We start from the raw sequence: 20,815 nt of genomic DNA, 5'->3' as shown, positions 1-20,815 counted from the left end.
GTTTTTTTAGACTAAACTATTGAAGCGGCCACTTTCGTGCTACACCGTATTTCGAACTATCAAGAGACTATAGGTAATTATTTCTTGCTGTTCCCCTAGATTCGTGTATCCTTTATTGATTGGTCGTATATTAAAATATCTTCCCAGTATGTAGCGGTATAGATTCTGCTGGGTGCCAATCTTCCCCTTCTGCTGCACTAAGACGTTTTTCCTTTTCTCCCATTAGGAAAGTTTTTCTAAATATACCTGCACGCTCCTGTGCTAGATAAAGGAACTGAACAAGCAGGTTTCATGTTACACTTTAAATCGAACAACCGAGAAACTATAGGTAAATATTTGTGCCTACCATCTAGGTTCTTGTACCGGTGATTTATTGGGCAAATTTTGTAATATTCTGGAGGATCTTATATTCCTGTCCCTGGTTTATGGCGGATATTAGAACTGTAACCTGTTGCTGTCCCCAGATTTTGAGATTTAATATAGGTGAGCCTCGGCGAGTGGCCTTTTTTCGAATTTGCAGTCCCTTCGACACTACAATGTTTTTTATGCCTATTATGTTTAGGTTGTCCATAAATATTTTTTGATCTCTTGTTCTTTAAAGTTCAGCCCTATGAGAAACTATGTTTATTGTATCTTTCAAGGATATCGCTACATACGTATATAATTCTTGGGAATTTGATTCTTGAGACCGGGACCGCTGGGTTCTCTCGTCTTCCTACATTTCTATTCATCTATCTACCCAGGTTAGCATTTGACTCCAGATAATAAAACCAGGTCTCTAGTAAAATTGGATATTTATGTAAAAATGAAATAGAGGTGTGTGTACAAAAGTAATCTTGGCCTTAGCGTTACCCTTGATATATACTCTTCACATGATACTATAATGTAACATAAGAACTATGTCCAACTCCTTATAATTATTTTGAGGATATATATGTAACTATGTTGGCCTATATGTTTTAGAGGATATATGTGTTATCTTTGTTTATTCTGTCCCCTTTTCTCTTTCCTCTGTTTGTTTATTTATTTATATACGTTTCCAGAGATCTACCTATGTTCGCAAATTACTTCCTCCACTGTGACCATCGGTCTCTAGTTGGACTCTGCCTAGTCCTTTGTTATTGGTATGTATCGCATCTAGATCCTTTATAGCTTTCGTGACTAGCTTATTTATGGGCCCAGGAGATTCTTTACTGTAAGATCTGTTATGCTCTCATGACCAGGAATTGTATTCATTTCCTGTATGCTACTCTCTTAGAGGTATTCCTCTTTTTCCTTTATTTGTAAGTTGTTTTGTTGGTTGCATGTTGACTGAATGTTTCTCTCCTGCAGCTTTTGTTTGACTCCATGTATTAACTAAGACCGTTTTCTCCCCCTTCCTTATTTAATTGGATGTGGTTTTGATTCATTCTGTCTTTGCCCACAAATATGCTGTACTAGGATGCTGTTTGCCCAGAAAGTTTTGAAATTGGGATTCTTCTATTCACTTTGAAATTCTTGAAGGAACTGGATGGCCGTAATAAACTAAATGACTGGCGCCCAGATGAAGGAGTTCCCCACTGTGGCATTTCCGAAACGCGTGTCAGCGCTTTTTTCTGTCTGACTGATGAGAGTCTGGGTGTTTTTTGCTTAGTTGTTGGTACTTAGATGAATGTTTTGTTGTATGAGTATGACTGCGATTTTGTGCTTGGATGAATGAGTCTGCAGAAATGTTTTTAATGTTCCTTTGAGTTCTGGGCTTAAGCTATATTAATTATATATGTTGTGTGATTCACTGAAATAATGATTTTTTTATAAGTAAAAATGAAAATAAAATAATTTAAAAGATTATCAGCTTTTCTGTGGGCAATTGTTAATTTCGGAACCTATTGGTCCGCTTGATTTTTGGGAACCTCCCTTTCATGTTGTTGCTTACACACCTGGGTAACATGCGCCAAAATGAAACTGCCACCTCCCCAGAGCTTGGCCCCTGGTGAGGTGACCGGAGCCCATAAACAAAAACAGTTTGCCATACCCTGGGCTCAGGCAGGAGGAGGCCCAGCAAATGCTGTCACTGCATAGAGAGGCCCATTATCATTCTGCATGTGATAATTAGGCCGACATACAGAATGATAATGAGCTGACAGCAGCCTGTGCCAGGTCGGGGAGGGGATGCTGCAGGCCACTGATCACAACAGGAGCACAAGCTGGCTCCTGGGGTGAGACTTACAGACCTCTCAGGCTGCTTGCAGGGGGCAGCTCCCTCCAATGTCTGAAATTATGAAGAAAAGGCGCCCGTGGAAGAAATCCTCATGGACAAAGGACAAGAGGCCCAAATTACGGGCAGTCTGAAATTCACAGATGGTTGGTCATCCTAATTGTCAATGACAATGCCTTTTAAACAGATAAATAAAAGGCATTGTGATTTACAATGCCAATAGCTTAAACTCTCTCAAATGTGAGGCCTATTGCTCATTGAAAAAATAGTGCTTGGAGGCTGTAATTAATTAAAGCATACCGAGTAACAACATTCGTAACAGGGGGTGTCGTCATGGGCGGTAACAAAATGAGACAAGGCGGTACTAAGGAGGGCCTACCAAGCCTATTCACTAATGAACAGCCACAGTTTATAGTGGACAATGACACAAGTCAATGAAAAATATGGGTGTAGCATGGGAGGAGCTTCAAGTCTCTAACTGAATACAGCATGCCTCGCAGACCAAGCGCATGCGCTGCCCAGGCTCGACCTAAAAGGTCGCAAACTGTGCGAAAAAAACCTGCCTTAAATCACCCTTGCACATTACACACAAGTCCAATGCACAAATTGCTTGTCATTCTACATTACACTGGATTACAATCGTCTTTGTCACCGTCCTGCATCCATACCAGCCTATAGGTGGTTGCGATTGTATGGATCTCTGCTGATTTTGCTCGCACACCATTGCCAAGATAGCATGTGGGAAGATGCCCATGTTTTACCCTCCCCTGTGGGAATATGAGGAACAAATATGTACAATTTAATCACAAGGCAACATCGTACCTGTCTACAGGTACATAATCATAACAGTTAGTGAGGCAGTGGAGAGGAAGTGGCTGTTGTCAGGTTCTACGGCCAGGGAGGGCGCAGAGCATGCTCTAGTCTGTCGAGCTGGATGGAAATGGGGACCGATCGGGGCATCCACCTGGGGTTTGCCTCAATGCGTCTTCTATGTATTATAAATCTGTCCGGGGGAGGCAAGGGGCTACCCATCTATCGGGGAGGCCTGGAAAACAAGCCAAGATCATGTACAACAAGAGGGGTTTACGGTATACACCTGTTACAACGCATTTGTTACAACGCACTACTGTTACAACGCGACTTTTACAACGCATACCATTACAACGCATTGCGCTGGGGGGCGCTCTAGGATAGGGAATAAGTATAATTTACTATCCAACACCTTCCCTAGGGTCCACGGGGACTGGAGTTAGAATAGTAAATTATACTTACCACTATCCAGCACCTCAAAGCGCTATGCGTTGTAATGGTATGCGTTGTAATGGTCGCGTTGTAACAGTAGGTAGTTGTAATGGTATGCGTTGTAACATAGTACATCCTTCGTGTGATCTTTCAGCCGGATTCTAAAGGGGGAATAGAGCCAAGGTCGGCCATAAGATCACTTCTTACTAACACTGCTTTTGTGATAACGCAGGGTGAGGGGGACAGTGGGCGGCCCTTGCCCGGTATCCACGATCGGGCACCAGGTTCGAGCCTAGCGGGAGGATTAAGCATCCTGTGATTCTGGGAAAATCGCTTAATCTCCCCGTGCCTAAAATGAATGTGTCAGCCTGTAATGCAAGTGGTGCTCCTGTAAAGCGCTCTGATACCGCGCTATGTGAAACTGTGAATTTAAATAAAACATTCGGGGAACCCCACAGCAGCAGGGTTTGCGCCGAGCCCTGCGAGGTCTGTTTCGAGTTTGTTTGCTAAGCTGCCGCGTGTTTGGGCTGATAGGCAGGTCTGCCAGCCATGCTTGCCCTGCATACACAGACTCGGACTGCCCCGGGGCCTCTGTATTTGGTCACTGATAACACTCAACTCCAGGCGGTTGCTTCAGAGGTTTTGCTTTCGTGGTCACAGATGCCTGTTGGTTGGTGGCACCTCTGAACAAACATTGAGCAACACAAACACGAAGAGATCAACCCCTCTTATCACCGAGCCATTCTTTGGGCTTCCAGTAAAGTCAGCAACATTGCCCAATATCCAACCAAACTGCTCCACCCAGGAGGCCTTGAAGCCACAGAGCAAACTATCCTGGGGTCGCTGACCTTCCTCGTGCATGCATTTAGAACAGCAGAGTGCACAGTACATCCCTGGAGGAACCCAGGCAGGACACAATACAGGACCACAGAACAGCAGAGTGCACAGTACATCCCTGGAGGAACCAGGACAAGACACGATACAGGGACAGAAAGCAGCAGAGGGCACAGTGCATCCCTGGAGGAACCCAGGCAGGACACAATACAGGGACAGAGAGCAGCAGAGGGCACAGTGCATCCCTGGAGGAACCAGGGCAGGACACACTACAGTAACACAGAGCAGCAGAGGGCACAGTGCATCCCTGGAGGAACCAGGGGAGGACACCATACAGGAACACAGAGCAGAAGAGGGCACAGTGCATCCCTGGAGGAACCAGGGCAGGACACACTACAGTAACACAGAGCAGCAGAGGGCACAGTGCATCCCTGGAGGAACCAGGGGAGGACACCGTACAGGAACACAGAGCAGAAGAGGGCACAGTGCATCCCTGAAGGAATCAGGGCAGGACACAATATGGGAACACAGAGCAGAAGAGGGCACAGTGCATCCCTGAAGGAATCAGGGCAGGACACAATATGGGAACACAGAGCAGAAGAGGGCACAGTGCATCCCTGGAGGAACCAGGGCAGGACACAATACAGGAACACAGAGCAGAAGAGGGCACAGTGCATCCCTGAAGGAATCAGGGCAGGACACAATATGGGAACACAGAGCAGCAGAGGGCACAGTGCATCCCTGGAGGAACCAGGGCAGGACACACTACAGTAACACAGAGCAGCAGAGGGCACAATGCACCCTGAAGGAACTAGGGCAGGACACAATACAGGAACACAGAGCAGCAGAGGGCACAGAACAGTCCCTCAAGGCGCCAGGACATGACACAATACAGGTACACAGATCAGCAGAGGGCACAGTGCATCCATGGAGGAACCAGGGCAGGACACAATAAAGGAACACTTGCAGCAGAGGGCACAATGCACCCTGAAGGAACCAGAGCGGGACATAATACATGAACACAGAGCAGCAGAGGGCACAGTGCATCCCTGGAGGAACCAGGGCAAGACACAATACAGGAACACAGAGCAGCAGAGGGCACAGTGCATCCCTGGAGGAACCACGGCAGGACACAAAACATGAACACAGAGCAGCAGGGGGCACGTTACAACATCTAAAGGAACTCCGGCAGTACACTACATAGAAACATAGAGTAGCACGGGTCGCAGCACAGGAGCATAGATCAGCACAGGACACAGTACATTTCCCTAGAGTAGGACAGGAGACATTACACCATACTACAGAAACACGTAGCAGCTTCTGGCATAGGGCAGCTCTGTAGGTGAGCACAGGACACAGTACTACCCGCATAAGGACCAGTACACATCTCATCACCAGGCCCAGAGAGGGCAGTTAAAGCAGAAGTGGTGGTAGAACAGCCACACGCATCCAGATCGCGCAATGCACAAGAACACCCCAGTACAGGACACAGCACAGGCCTCAGACACAAGAAGCAGCACCGGACACAGGCACACAGCAGCATCAAGCACATAGCAGGCGCATACAGGAGGACAGGTGACAGTGCAGGTATGCAGAGTGACATCAGGCACAAGGCCAGCCCAGGACAAAGTCCAGGCCCAGAGAGCAGCATCGGACACTGAAGCAAAGACAGACAGCAAAGCAGGCACGGATAACAGGCGCCCGTCGCCTCGAAGCCCCGGGAGCATGCGGCCTTCCACAGGCGCTCTACTCCTGCTCCTTCTTCAGATCTCGGGGTCATGTGGCCAGAAGCGGGGGGCCAAGAACCCCAAAAAACCCGAAAACCCGATCGAGAAAGTCCAACCCAAGGAAAACTTCAGCCCTGCCCAGGTAAGAGTAACACTTGCGGGTCCCGGGAAAGCCAGCTCCCGGGAGACTGGACGGGGGAAACTGAAATTGCTGATTTTCGATGCCAGATGCACAGAGCTGAGGAGCCTCTGCGCCATCCTGATGCGAGGCTAGAAGAAGCAGCGCTGGCGCCCTAGGCGAAGTGACGATTTACGCTATAGCGTAACGAAACTTGCGCCCCCTCCCCACCCCCCCCCCGCAAACTGCATGGAGGGCCACCCCTGGACTCACTCATGCCAGGGCACTGTGCTGAGGGGGGCCCTTGGAGCCAGGGCCCCCTCACCGCGGGGGGCTTTATTACGCCAATGGTTTTACGCCCATTTCCCCTTCATAAACAATGTTCTAATCAAGAATGAATGTGGTGCATCCCTCCACCCCCCCCCCCCCCTCCGCCCCCACCCTCCGGCAGCCACCCGGCGGCGCCACATAAGCATACTGATGTAGCATACTACCTAAGAGAGTAGTGAAGCAGTAGTACGTGATGGCATGGCAACCAATAGGAATTCCTAGGGTGCCTTCCATTTACCCTACTGCGGCAGAGAGAAGCAGCATGAAAATAGGCTGAGTGGCCCACGGAGAATATGTTTCTGGTTCGCTCTAGTCGATATGAGAGCCAATAACCCAGGACTACCTTATTTTCAGAACCGTGTCTGTTCTCCTTCATGTCGTTGCATGGGAAGAAGTCTCAGTGGCACATGAACATAAACTCATCAGCAAATACGCTGAGCACAAGCAGCTTCCAGAAGGGGCTAATGATCAGGGGTACCGGTGCTGTTCCACTCAGTAGGATCCCCTTCCACGGGCATCCTCACATCCTGCTTCACTGTAAGTGACCATCGGTGGCACTCAGGGCTTCCGCCCTGCTCTACTGATCTCTAGCTAGGTTTACACCTTTCCAATACCCACATTTAATTTCCAATGCATTTTATTTATTTGAGGTTTTTATAAAGTGTGGGCTGTTACCCCGCAAGGGGTGTCAGAGCACTGTACAAAGAAAAATAGAGATTATACAACAGTTCATTTGTTAGATATATAAGGCATATGTTGCAGTACAGTGTCTAATATACATTGGGGTGGGCGAGGGCTTAGGCCAAAGTCAATATTATTCCGGAAGGTCCATATGCAACAAAGTTTTGGAGAAATATTAGGTATTCATAATTCATGGGAAGAGATGAGGCACAGGTGAGCCAGAGGTCCAGTTTGGCTTTTAGACCCAAAACATGAGCAGAGCAGGCAAGAAAGTCTTTGGCTCATGGCTCTCTCACTTTCTCTAATTCTCGCCACATCTCACTATCTCATAGTTCCCTTTCTCTCTCCTTCTGTCTCTTGCTAGCTGTTTCTCCACCCTCATTTATTCCTCCCTCAGTCTCTTTTTCTCTCTCACTCTCTCATCCGTATCCTTCAGGTCCTACTTTTTTCTCTCCTTTCGCTCCGCCACCTTTCCCCTCTTCCATCTCTCCCTTTATTTATTTTTTTCGCCATCTCTCACTTTCTTCCAGGCTTGATAGTCCATTAACTCTCCATTATCCTCTGCCTTTCTTCCACTCTTTCTTTGTTTCCCCTTCTGTCTTTCTTGTTCTAACTTTCTGTCTTCATGTTCTAAACTCAGTTACCAGCCCCCTTTTCCGAAGTCCTTCCTTTCTGCCACCCCTCCCTCTGCGCACAATCACACCATTCGACAAGTAGTCCCCCCAGATGCATCTGGGGTGGGGCTGGCCCGCCGTGGAGTAGTGACCCGCCCCTCACTTAAGCAGCTCAAGCATTGGTTGCCACTAGGCCCACTAAGCTGGTGAACTGGATACAAATATAACGGTAATTAGTGAATACCATGACAGGTGAGTGGGTGATGGGCCGACATGCACAGCAAAGGAAGCAGAGAAAAAGAAATGATGGAAGGATGAAAATAGGGAAACACAAAAAGAATAAGAAATTATACATGAGACAGAGAGTGAAGAAAGAAAAAGAAGAATGAGAGACAAAATATAGGTATATGGAAAGAGGGAACAAATAATGGAAGGAGAAAGGAAGGGTGTAAGAAAGGAAGGAGCAGTGAAAGGAAATAAGAAAGAAAAGGTGAGGGGTATGATGGAAGGGGGAAAGAACGGATGGAAGGGTGAGGGGTGGGAGTAAAAGGATGGATAGGTGGAAGGGGAAGAATGCACGGAGAAGTGAAAGGATTGACAGGTGAAATGATAAATGGATGAAAGGTTGAAGAATCGACAGATGGAGTAGAGCGAAAAGATACATTAAAGGGTGAAATGATGGATGAGTGCATGGATTGGATGTGTGGATGTAAATGGGAAGTGATGGGCAGATGGGTGAATGGGTGGATAGGTGAAGGGACTGACAGATGCATGGATGAATGGACGAAAGCGTAAAAAGACTGATGGATAAAGGATGGAAGGAGGAAGTAGAGGTGGGTTTGCTTGCTTTGCTTACTTGGTGTGTTTAAATGTATGAGTCTTAATATTCTGGCTACCCACTTGCAGGCCAGGGTCATGAGTTTTTTGCATTTTCATTGTAGAAACAAGCAGCTCTGACCAGCCCCTCCAGGACTGCATCCAGAGGGGCTTTGAGAACGACGTGAATGCGCAGGGGGAAGCGGTAAGCAGAGACTAGGAATCCTTGGCTCGACTCGCTGACTCCAGCTGACCTCATGCAGAGTAGGACATGAGGCTCAAACCAGGCCTGATCCAGGCTCCCCCACTTCTAATTCATGCAACCATGCACCCATATTGTTCTGTGCTCTCCTTAGCGAGAGTTCTTGTAGAAAGTGACTTATCCTGGAGCTGTGTTTTCTTCACGTTGCAGACACCCTCATTGTCACTGATGTTATCCTCCCCTTTTGGAGAAAGGTGACCAAGAAGGGTGCAAGGTAGGAGTAGAGGCCCATTTTATCAGTGTTTTTTAAGTTTTATGGTCCAGTTAGTTAGCTCAGGGAGCTGTGTGCTTACTGCTGAGATCTGTAGGTAACCCAGTTTTACAGGCTGTATCACAAGGAAGCCAACCCAGCTTTTTAGGTCGAGCCTAGTGGCAGCGCGCATTCGCTGCTCGCTCTGTGAGGGATGCTGTAGTAGAGTATGCTGTGGAAGCCTTGCCCACTCTCCTCCCATATTTTTCATTGGCTGGTGTCAATATCCTTGGTAAATGCCGGCTTCTGATTCATTATGAGGCTTGTTAGTCCCTCCTTGTTACTGCCTTGTCACCATTTGTTACCGCCTATAAGGACTGGACCTTTTACTTGGCACGTTACACGGACTGCTTTAACTAGTAAGTGAGCGCTATTTGTGTTATTATTGTCACTGATGGGTACAATGGCGGGTGCTTTTTGAGTATTTGCATAATGAGCGCAGCGCCCACTTTAGGGATACCGTGATCATTTAAAATTTGAATTTTATATAACTTTCATGTTGAGCGCGGCGTCCACTGTTGGGACACCACGCTCTGTTTAATTTTGTTTTCTTACTTTCAGAGTGAGCACGGTGCCCCCTTCAGGGACACTGTGCTCTGTTTGTTTATTTATTTTTTAACTTTAAAACTGAGCACGGCGCTGCTTCTAGGACACAGTGCTTGGGGCCATATTACCAAGGGCCATTTTCGCCGCTGTCGCTGGACTTTTTCCCGCTACAGCGGCGATAATTGTATCGCCCTATTACCTAGCTGTCGCTAACACCAGTTAGCGACAGCTAGTAGGAGATAGCAATCATCTTGGGGCCGATTTGCATGTCAGCGATAATTATCGCTAATGACATACAAAGTGGGTATTCCAAAATGTTGGCGACTGGAAACAGTCGCTAATATCGCTATCTCCTATTACCAACAATGGCTTAGTTTTGGAAATATTCGCGCTAAGCGCGAATATCTCCAAAAGCTAACGCCTGCCCTGACCAGTTCTTAGCCATGTTATCCAAAGAGAGGTGGATAACATGGCTAAGAGCATTGTCACGGTAATGCCTGAATATCGCTGTATTGACAGCGATATTCACTCATTTCAAATGATTTTGATCGTTTCTGAGATAAACCTTGATAACAGCAAGGTATCTCAGCGATAAAAATCGTTGTAGCGCGGCGATAAAATTATTCCCGCTAACCCTGCTTAGCGATAAATATCGCTATTTCTAGATAATATGCCCCTCGGTTGCTTTCTTTTTTTTTTACTTCAACACTGATCACGTATATTACAGCGCCTGCTTCAAGTACACCACGATCAGTGTTAAAGTAAGAAAAAAGAAAGAAACCGAGCGCGATGTCCTTGAAGCGGCGCCACGCTCAGTTTTAAACTTAAAGAAACATTTGCAATGCAATAGGTCTCGCATTTACGCGAGATGAAGCTATAGGTATTGTCATTTACAATGCCAATAGCTTAAACTCACTTAAATGCGAGACTTATTGCATTGCAAATCCTTATTATCCTGGTGATTAAACACAAGAGTAATGCTAATTTGAGTGTACATTATTCTGCGCATGTCTTTGTACCTAATTCACGGGAACATTTCTGCATCTATGTACCAACTGTTGAAGGAAACTGGCATCTCTGCATCAGAATTTTCAGATTCGGATAAATCAAAATCTGAGAATATTAAGGGCAGAGTGAGTTGCAACCGCAGAAACTGTGCGAAGAATGTGTATTTGTAAATGACCTCTACTTCGAAATTTAGAGTGCCCCTAAAAATGCGATACATGGGTGCAAACAAATTGAATTACTGTACATTATAGCACTCAACAGACATAGAGCCATATTGTACATGTGGTAATATTGCACCGCAGCATAGCATCTCAATATTGGTGGTAACTCTGGCAACGGCAAGTGAGAAACAAGCGAGTTAAAAAAAATACTTAATATGAGGTAACACCATATCTCTAAAGAGCCGTAATTCATTATCATCTGTATCACCATAAACCTTGTAAGCCACCCTAAAAGAGGAGTCCCAAAGAATGCCTCATGGAGGAGTGGTGTATAAAATGCGAGCACCCACACAGTTCCAATTCACAAACATCTGCTAGGCTTGCCACTCACTTTAACAGTTTTTTGGGGAATTCACAAACATTTTATCTGCATTTTACACAAACCCAAAGTTTATCGGTATTTTACAAACAAGTGCTGTGCCTATCCCATACATCCACAAACTTTGTGGTGGATTCACAAACAAGTACTGTGCCTGTCACATACTTCCCCAATTTTTGTGGGGAATTCAGAAACATTTTCTGTACCTGTTACACATTTCCCTAAACTTCATACGTTATTAAAATACAATTGCTCTGACAGTTATCTAATTCCCCGAAATGTGTGGGGAAGTCACAGACTTGTGCTGTGTCTGTCACATATGCAAAAAGAACAATTGACAGAATGCAGAACAATGTCCTACATTCACCTCAGTACAGAGATCTGGGCCTAAATCCATCACACTATGCCATTCCAGTTTGAACCCAGCCATATGCAAATCAGTCTTGACCCTGCGCCTAATGGGAACAGTCCAGCCCTAACTGCCAGGCCAGGTCCTCCCTGGACTGGAAACAAGCATCCTAGGACCGGTTTCAGGGTTTCACCCTTCATCAGCCAGGATAGTTTGACTCCAGTGGCATGGAGAGCACAGGACCCACCGTCTCACTAGGGGTGACAAATGCAAAAAGAACAATTGATGGACAGAATGCAGAACAATGTCATACATTCACCCCAGTACAGAGATCTGGGCCTAAATCCATATTTGTTTTTGCTCACCATGCCATTCCAGTTTGAACCCAGCCATATGCAAATCAGTTTTGACCATGTGTCCAATGGGAACAGTCCAGCCCTAACTGTCAAATCTTTTGACTGGGGAAGAATGTTTGCATTGTCAGCATTCCGTCTATCATTTTTTTGCTGTAACACTTTTCGCCCTAAGTGGGATGGGTATGCCCAGACGTGGGTCCCTTGCTCACTGTGCCACTGGATTCAAGCTAGCCTGGCTGAAGAAGGGTGACATACCCTGAAACCGGTCCCAGGATGCTTGTTTCCGGTCCAGGGAGGACCTGGCCAGGCAGTTCGGTCTGCCAGAGTCAAAATGGTGGTCCTGACAGACTTACGGAGTTGCTCAGACCTGTCGTGGATGCCATATTCGGCCGGATACCCTGCTCAGCACTCCAGGGGCCATTGACTCAATGCACCGCAGGCCAATTTTCGTTGCTGATTGAGTTTTGTGCTGTGGAGTGGTTGCACAGCTATGTCACCTCAAGCAGTGTGGGGGCCCTGATCATCAGGAATATATCTAAGGGGCACAATCCAAGACTTTTTCTTCACATGAGCGCGCTCATCTCTAGTGTCCCATCCCCAGTGCACTGCAACTCACAGACATTTCTGTTTGCATGTTGGCTGTCCTCTGGACTTTCTCCGGCTCACTCCATGTTGCTCAGCAGTTGACTCGGTTATGCATCTGTTTTCTGTTTCCGTTGCACTGTTGTCCAATGTTCAAGTGGTTGCCAGCACCAGACATTCCGTGCGGAATGGCTTACACTCACCCCACACACATCCAGCACAGGCGTCACTGTACATGTAGCCCTGCCAAAAAAGGGGCTGGGCACTTGTGCCCATAGCCAACTCATCATGATATATGCGTGGGTCCCTGTGGTCTTGTTACAGGCCCTATGACATTACATTGTGCTGTGTACATCGGATGCAGACATGTCACCGCAGGCAGTGGGTTGGAGCTTGGACATGTATCTTTGTCGTCACCCACTCAATTCGTAAGGGGAGAGTGGCCAGGGCCATCGTACACAGAGCCAACATGGGTGTGTGACTGCTATTTGAGCGCCCCTGGGCGTGGTTCTGTTCTGTGAATGTGCATCTGCATGTGTCTCTATGGCAGTGTGGGTCTCCTTAGTGGGGTGTGGGTGGTCCCTGAAGGGTGATGGACACCTATGTATGTGTTCTTCTAGTTCGAATTCCATGGGTTTGGCCCCCACCCACACTGTTGGGCCACCTCTTTTTGGCGTACTGACACATGGCGTTGGGGTGTCAGTTGTGGGTGGGTAAAGTGTCATGAGCCAGCTGTGTTTGCGGGTGCTTCCTGCTGTGTGGTCTGTTGCAGGCTCAGTGTTCTCCTCTGAGTAGCTTGGCTGGCCGGGTCCTGGTGGTGGGTTGCATGGAATATCCATGGGCTGTTGTAGTGCTTCGGTGTCGATGGTGTGGTGGTCCTCTCCGGCATCACAGATGTGTTGTATTCTGTGCTCTGCTGAAGGTGTTGTGTGCCCCTCTGCAATGTGAAGGGGAGATGCATGTTGACATTGTGTTGACATGATTGTTGGCGCATTGTGCTGGTTTGCATGCAGACTGTATGGCAATATACATTGTGACTGTTTGGGAGGTGCTGGATTCTTCTGCAGGACAGTGTACATTTTGACTACATGACGGATGTGAGGTCATACTCATACATTTCGATTTCACAGTTTCCAGCTCTGTCAGATGTAGTAGGCATGTTTGTGTGCATGTGTGGAGCCAGTTGTCCTCTGTTCTTCAGTGTCGGCTATCCACAATGTACCACGTTGTGGTGAATGTGGGTGTGCTGTTCTTGCTATGTGTGTGTGCTGCAGTGTGCCAAAGGGATCTGGGACATGATCCTGGGTAATTGTGGGTGCGCAGTGTGCTACACCTCGTTGTGCATATGTGCCATTGTGCCCATCTCCCCCCGTCACTCCAGGCTCTGATCGTTGCACTCCCTGTTGATGTTGTGTCAGGACCTCTCGAGCTCTGTCCGTACTCCCTACTCCTTGCACCGTCTCCACACTGTGGCCTGGGTTTCCCCCAGCTTCTCCTGTGGCACTTCCTGTTGCCCTGCTGCCTTCCTGTTTACAGCGACTTTGTGCCTGGTTTAGGTTGTCTCGTCATGCCGGCGCCTATTGGCCTCCTCGGCACTCTGACTGCGTTCCAGGTGGTCTGCTTGTGGGTCCGTTGCTGGTAGTCTTCTGTCACCTCTGTGACGCTGGTCTTGTTTTCCTGTGGTCTGCACCTCGTCTTCCTCTCCCTCTTCTCCTTGGCTTTCCTCGACCCCGTTGTTCCTTGCTGGTGGTCTGTGGGGGTTGTGGGGTTCGAGTTGGCCTCTATGCTGGGTCAGGGCGCATCCATGTTGCTACGTGCTTTGGCTTGTTTCTGGTGTGTTGTTTCTGTGGTTTTTATGGTGCATTGTCCTGACAGACACATGGGATCTGCAGGCCTGTGGCTGGTTTTTGCTCCTTTTTTTACTGCGATTGACCTCATTGCATGTTTTTTAGCCTTCCCGTATTGCATTTTTCAGGTGTGGCGTTGATTTTCATGCGGACATTTGACACGTTATCTGGTGTCTATCGCATGCTACATCCGCGTTGTGAATTTCACATTGACACAGGGTTATGTTCCCGCGATAGGCAGCGATGTTGAAAGTTGCGTTACGCTACTCTTGCAGAAGTTATCACACGTTCTTGTGAATATACCCCTTGGTGTGGTTGTCATACTTTCCCAGAACTTGTGGGGAGGTGACAAACGTTTGCCAAGCCTAACACATACTCCCAAACACATGTTTTGTCTGTATGCGAGCCATACACTAAGTTTTGTTCAGTGTGAAAAATTACAAATTTTCAGGTGGTTTGGGGCAGGAGTGGGCAAAAGATTTCCCATTGAAAATTAAGATCTTTGAAAAGAAAAAAGAAACAAAAAACCCACCATTAAGTACACCGAAGGAGACCAATACAGTAAAATTGTTTCTTTTTTGTCAAATCTAGGAGATATCAGCAGAACCAGCATTTAATCACTGTTGATTAAAATGTTTGTGCTCTAGTTTGCAGGCAAGTGGTTCCTGATCGGAGTGGCCTCCAAGTGTGAGTATCTGAAAGAAAACAACTTTCGGGTGGAAGCAACCACAATTGTGGTATCTCCAGACCCCAAGGATGCCACATCGTTGCCCATCAGCACCTTCAGGAAGTTGTAAGTGCCTGGTTACATTTAGTGCCCCGAAGTTTTTGGTATTTATCCATATTTATTTCTTCTTAATTGATGTCTATTTTTTATTTTGTAGTACAGTTAAAAAATAAAGATGCAAGAAATATGTTTGTATTAAGCACCAAATATACAGTCCTACTTGGATGTCCTACATAATAGGCACTATAAGGAGACATATGTAATAAACACTATACTCTTATAATGTTTTAGCGTAGACTTTAGTGCTGTAGTACCAGATCTCGCAGGAGTACATCCATTTGATTCTGCTTTATGTGCGCATCAACTGTGTGTGATTGGTAGGCGTAACTTCCATACTACACGGAGTAAGTTGGTATTACTAGGCGTAGTTTTCCGTATCAGTTTGAGAGTGTGAACAGATATTTTAGTTTTTTGGCTATAACAAACTTATCCCAATTATTTCTGACTTTGGGAAAGGCCAGAAATGTGCTCCTGCTTAGGACTTACCTTTTCCTGACCACCCTGAAGGTGTTAAGGGTAAGATAACCCCCAAAATTCGTAAGGGTGTCGGCAAAGTAGTTTATCCACAGATACAAATGTTTTCGATCTGGAGAAAAGAAATGTGCAATTGGACAGAGGGACTGCCTTTCCAACACATACAATCATTCAACCCTGCACTGAAGAAATAGCAATGCCTTTACCTGATTGCGCAGGTGGTGTTCCTGGAAAGCAGGGATTGGCTTAGCTTTGCAGACATAATACAGGGCAAGCATGTAAAGTCGGAAAATAGTAAATCTGCATCAGTGCACAGGGGTACCTTTATAAGAGCAGACTTTGGATTCCCTTGTTAATTAGGGTCTTTTATTTTCCGTTAATATTCACCTGTAAAAATCTGTCAAAATTGAAAAATGAGTGTCGTAAGTTATAATTTCCACCGTCCAAAAATTCTAGACTGGCACAAACTGCTGGCCCAAAAAATCTTAACGAGTAGCAAATCCTAAGAAACAGGCTTCCTTTAGCACAGGGCGTGGCTATCATTAGTGCAGCAGGTTCAGAGTTACTGCAGCCTAGATGATTCATGGGCCCGCTGCATCTCACCTTTATCTGCTGCCCCTCACTCCTCCTCTGTATTGGCACCCCTGAAATCAAATATGTGTTTTCCACAGTCTACTATGGAAGATATTATAGAGCCTCTGCTCAATGACTGAATTAATCGAGTGTGCGTCCCCCAGTCTCGATAAGCATTAGTTTGGGTTCTATTGCAGATCACTATGTACATTAGACCTTAGCTCACCTTGATGTCTTTAAAGTAATGTCCATAGCTTTCAGAATATCCCCTCGAAATGAGTTTAATGTCCAATTAAAGACAAACCCTCCTTTCATGCCAGATAGTTCAAACACCAAGTTAGTGGCTCATCTGTTTAAGACATTGCATTTCCTTGCTGAATTGCTCAGTGGTGCCATGGCTGTTACACATTTCCTGGACTGATCTTTTAATTTTGAAGAGGAAGATTATCCTCGCGCATGCCTCCCTGTGCCGACCATATCAAACTGGGATACTATTAAACGGCTCTTCAAGATGTCTTGTGTTCTTAAACATTCTCACTAAAGAGAAAAGCAACCCTACTCAGTAAGAACCAGGGTCTTGAATAATATCAACAAAGGAGGTTCTCGTTGGAATTATACATGTAATCCTAGTAAAACAAAGACACACTCGCACAAAATAGACAGTGGTAGGATGTAAATAGAGAGAGACAAACAAAGGAGTCTCATATATCCAGTTGTTTTCCTTACCATCAATATATATTTGTCAAACACATATAAATTGCAGTGTTCCAAGTGAAACGGAACAAAAACTACACAAACAACAAATAGTACAGTAAACTCAGTATACAAAGAAGAAAAAGGAAAAGACAGAGGCTTCCAATTCAACAAACGACCTATACGGGTATACATATGTGGGTTGTATGGCATTAAACGTGGGCTTTTACCCCGCATGCCATTACAACGCGGGGATTACAACGAAAGTCGTTACAACGACTTTCGCTGGCGGGCGCTGGATAGTGGAATAGTTTAATTTTCTATTCCAACTCCAGCCCATGTTGACAGTAGGGAAGGTGTTGGATAGAAAATTAAACTATTCCCTATCCAACAGCGCCCTCCAGCGAAAGTCGTTGTAATCCCTGCGTTGTAATGGCATTGCGGGGTAATCCCTGTGTTGTCATGGCTGTTCCCCCATATGTGTATCAGTCAACCCTCTTATCAATCACAGGGACGAGTTCTAAGGTTTATTTGCCACTGTCGACGACATTTCAACCCTCTATAGGATATGCGGTCTCCTCGGAACCATAGAATGAAAGGGACACCTGATGAACATGAAGGAAACACAAAATGGTGCAATCCAGCACACATGATTTACAAGAGTAAAGGTACTTACACGGGGGACCTGTTGGGAACCCTGGTTATATGGAACTCTGTAGTGAATGTGATCTCTGTGTGTAAAATAGTGAAACCCCATAGTCTAAAAAATGGATGAAATAATCAGCCTGATTCATCAAAGGTAATTGCGCTCGCAAAGGGCCAGATTCTGAGAATCTGGCCCTTTGCGAGTGCGATTTTTGCATTTGGGATTCATCATCCCAAATGCAAAAATCGCTTTTACCGAAATCGCATATTTGCAAGGAATTGGATTTAAGGAATCTCTAATAGAGATTCCTTAAATGCAATTCATCAACCATTTAGAAATTGCGAAATCGCAATATTTGGTCGCAATTTACCACCAAGTCTGACTTGGTGGTAAATTGCGAAAAAAGAGTAAAAAGCACTTTAGTGCATTTTTTCCTTTTGCATGTTACACACACACATGTCCTTTGGACATGTGTGTGCGCAACACCTGTTCAAATGTGCATTTGAGGGGTGCTACAGGGTGTCCTTTGGACACCCCTGGCACCCTTCAAATCGCTATCTTATTTGCGATTAGCAAATTGCTAATCGCAAATAAGGAATACTCCCCATTCATTCCTATGGGCCTTTTGGCCCATATATATATATATATATATATATATATATATATATATATATATATATATATATATATATATATATATATATATATATATATATATATATATATATATATATATATATATATATATAATATCTCAATATCTGAGTATTTGAATAGACTTGCGACTACATCACCCCTATTTTTGCGAGGGTTTCCAGCTATAGCATTGAAGTCCAAGAGGGTGTTCATTGGGTGGGTTGAATATGATGATGATGATGATGATTGAGTTCTACGGAGTGTGCGATAACCCCGATGTGGTGTCATGGGACTCCTGGCACTAGCGCAGCAGAGAAAAATGGAGAGGAAGGTGAAGACATAAAGATAATTGATTTCTGAAATCTATCGATTAGGAGGTGGGTGCTTTGAAAAGAAATCTAAAGTGGAATGGTGTTCCAGTCTTTATGCCTAACTAATAAAAACATGCCCTCCTAATATTGAGTGGCCAATTACTTTGATTTTCAGATAACATTTTACCACGGGTGTAGAGGTTGCTACATGGGAGGCCTAGATATTGAAATGTCCAGGGCTCATTGAAGAGTCTTGTGGTACTCTCCACAATAGGGAAAATTGATAAGAGGAGAGAGTACTCGACTAACTACAGTTGGTCAGAAAGGAGGAAAACCAGCTTAGTGCAGTGCCATTGATGACAGCAGCAGCAATAAGTGTGAGACGTGTCGGAGTAGAAGCATATAGGCTGTGTGACCTCCTTAGTTGAGAATCATTTGGAGATCATTCCTTACAGCCAGGAGGAAAGTCTTGCACTGTGATGTGTCTGGTAGCCAAAATGTGATGGGTCCAAGAAAGAGTGGTTTTCAGTGGAAGCTGCAAGATGAGTGTTATCTGCTTCTCTGGTGGAATTTGATAGGTAAGGTAGTAATGAAATGAAGCAATAGTTAGAGGGTACTGTGGGTTGGCAGAAGTTTTTGTTTTTGAAAATGGATAACAATACTAATTTCCAAATTTTGGGAATAATAGCAGATAAAATAGAGGAATTAAGAAATTCAGTTAAGTGGGTAGGACAGTCGTTGATCACTTTTGAAAAAATGGGGGACAAGGATCTAATAGGGAATCATAACTAAACTAAAGGTAAAGGTAAATCTCAAGTCAATCAATCAATCAATCAGGGCTTGTAAGCATAGCTAATCATCTGAGAGGGTATCCAGGCGTTAAGAACCCTGCTGCTGGTGGGCGGTTAGTTGAACAGCCAGGTCTTGAGTCCTTTCCTGAATCCCAGCAGAGGATGAGGTGCAAAGGTGAAGGGGGAGGTCATTCTAGGACTTCACAGCAAGGTAGGAGAAAGAGCGCTCTCCACTATTGCTTCAGAGAGGGCGGGAGAGGGCGAGGGAGGCAGAGTGCAGGTGTCTGGAGGGATGGTGAAAGGTTAGGGGGTGTTTGATATATACTGGTCCTTGATTGTGTAGGGCTTTGTAGGTGTGGAGCAGCATCTTGAATTGACATCTCTTTGAATGGGGAGCCAATGGAGCTTCTTTAGATGACGGGTGATGTGGGTCCGCTTGGGGAGGTCGAGGATGAGTCTGGCGGCTGAGTTCTGTATGGTCTGCAGTTTTTTCTGGTGGTGTGATGTGATTCCTATGTAGAGTGCGTTGAGGTAGTAAAGCTGGCTGGTGACTGAGACTTGAATGACAGTTTGTCTGGCGTTTACGGGGAACTATTTGAAGATCTTATGAAGCATACAAAGGGTGAGGAAGCAGGCGAAGAAGACTGCGTTGGCCTGATTTAACATGGTGAGTTTGATGTCCATGATGATGCCAAGGTTACGGGCATAGTCTGTTGGAGAGGATCTTAGTTTGGAAGGCCATCAAGGGTCATTCCATGGGGAGGAGTTGTTCCTGAAGATTAGTACTTCAGTTTTGTCTGTGTTGAATTTTAGGCAGTTGGCCGTCATCCAGTTGGCGATGCTTGTCATGCATCTGCGAAAGTTGGTCATTGTGGTGGATGGGTTTTCTGATAGTGAGAGGATGAGCTCGGTGTTTTTGGCGTAGGATATGATGTTTAGTCCATGAGTTTTGATGACGTTGGCTAAGGGGTCATGTAGGTGTTGAACAGTGCAGGGCTAAGGAACGAGCCTTGAGGGACCCCGCAGATGATGTTCTTAGGTTATGAGGTAAAAGGGGGTAGGTGGATTCTCTTGGTTCTGACTGTGAGGAAGGAGGCGATCCATTTGAGGGTGTCTTCCTGGATTCCAATGTGGTGAAGCCTCTTGATAAGGTTATGGTGGGATATGGTGTCAAATGCAGCAGAGAGGTCGAGGAGGATCAGGGCCGCCATTTCTCGTCAGTCAAGGTGGTTTCAGTGCTGTGGTTGGAGCAGAATCTGGATTGGGAGGTGTCCAAAAGATTGTTGTTCCCTAGGTGTTGAATGAGATGGTGGTTTTTGGCATTCTCGAGGAATTTGGCAGGGAAGAGGAGCAGAGAGAAGGGATGATAGCTCTTGAGTTTGCTGGTACGGCAGATGGCTTCTTGAGAAGAGGTTTGACTACTACGTGTTTCCATTCTTCAGGGAAGGAAGCAGAGGTGATGGAGTAAGTGATGCTAACTCCCCTGATTTAATCATTTCCAAATTACCCTCTCCACTGATCATAACATGTCTATTTTTACTGTGTATAACAGGTAATTCGATCTAATATAGACTCTCCTGTCTTGATTCTGAAGTTCCATACGAG

At 45.7% G+C, this 20,815-nt stretch overlaps 1 protein-coding gene across 1 annotated transcript in view; it reads left to right on the top strand.

The window, feature by feature from the left end:
* Window positions 1-5,766: 5,766 nt before the first annotated feature.
* C8G (complement C8 gamma chain) overlaps window positions 5,767-20,815 on the top strand; it is a 69,363-nt gene continuing 54,314 nt past the window's right edge. Inside the window, exons 1-2 of the mRNA XM_086948057.1 lie at window positions 5,767-6,142; window positions 14,947-15,092. Coding sequence (XP_086804183.1) covers window positions 5,999-6,142; window positions 14,947-15,092 — 290 coding nt within the window. The 5' untranslated portion in view covers window positions 5,767-5,998. The remainder of the gene's footprint in view (window positions 6,143-14,946; window positions 15,093-20,815) is intronic.

This window comes from Lissotriton vulgaris, unplaced genomic scaffold (genome assembly GCF_964263255.1).
Source record: "Lissotriton vulgaris unplaced genomic scaffold, aLisVul1.2 SCAFFOLD_1139, whole genome shotgun sequence".
Classification (NCBI taxonomy): domain Eukaryota; kingdom Metazoa; phylum Chordata; class Amphibia; order Caudata; family Salamandridae; genus Lissotriton; species Lissotriton vulgaris.
The sequence above is the reverse complement of the archived record's forward strand: the minus strand, read 5'-3'. Positions and strand labels throughout refer to the sequence as shown.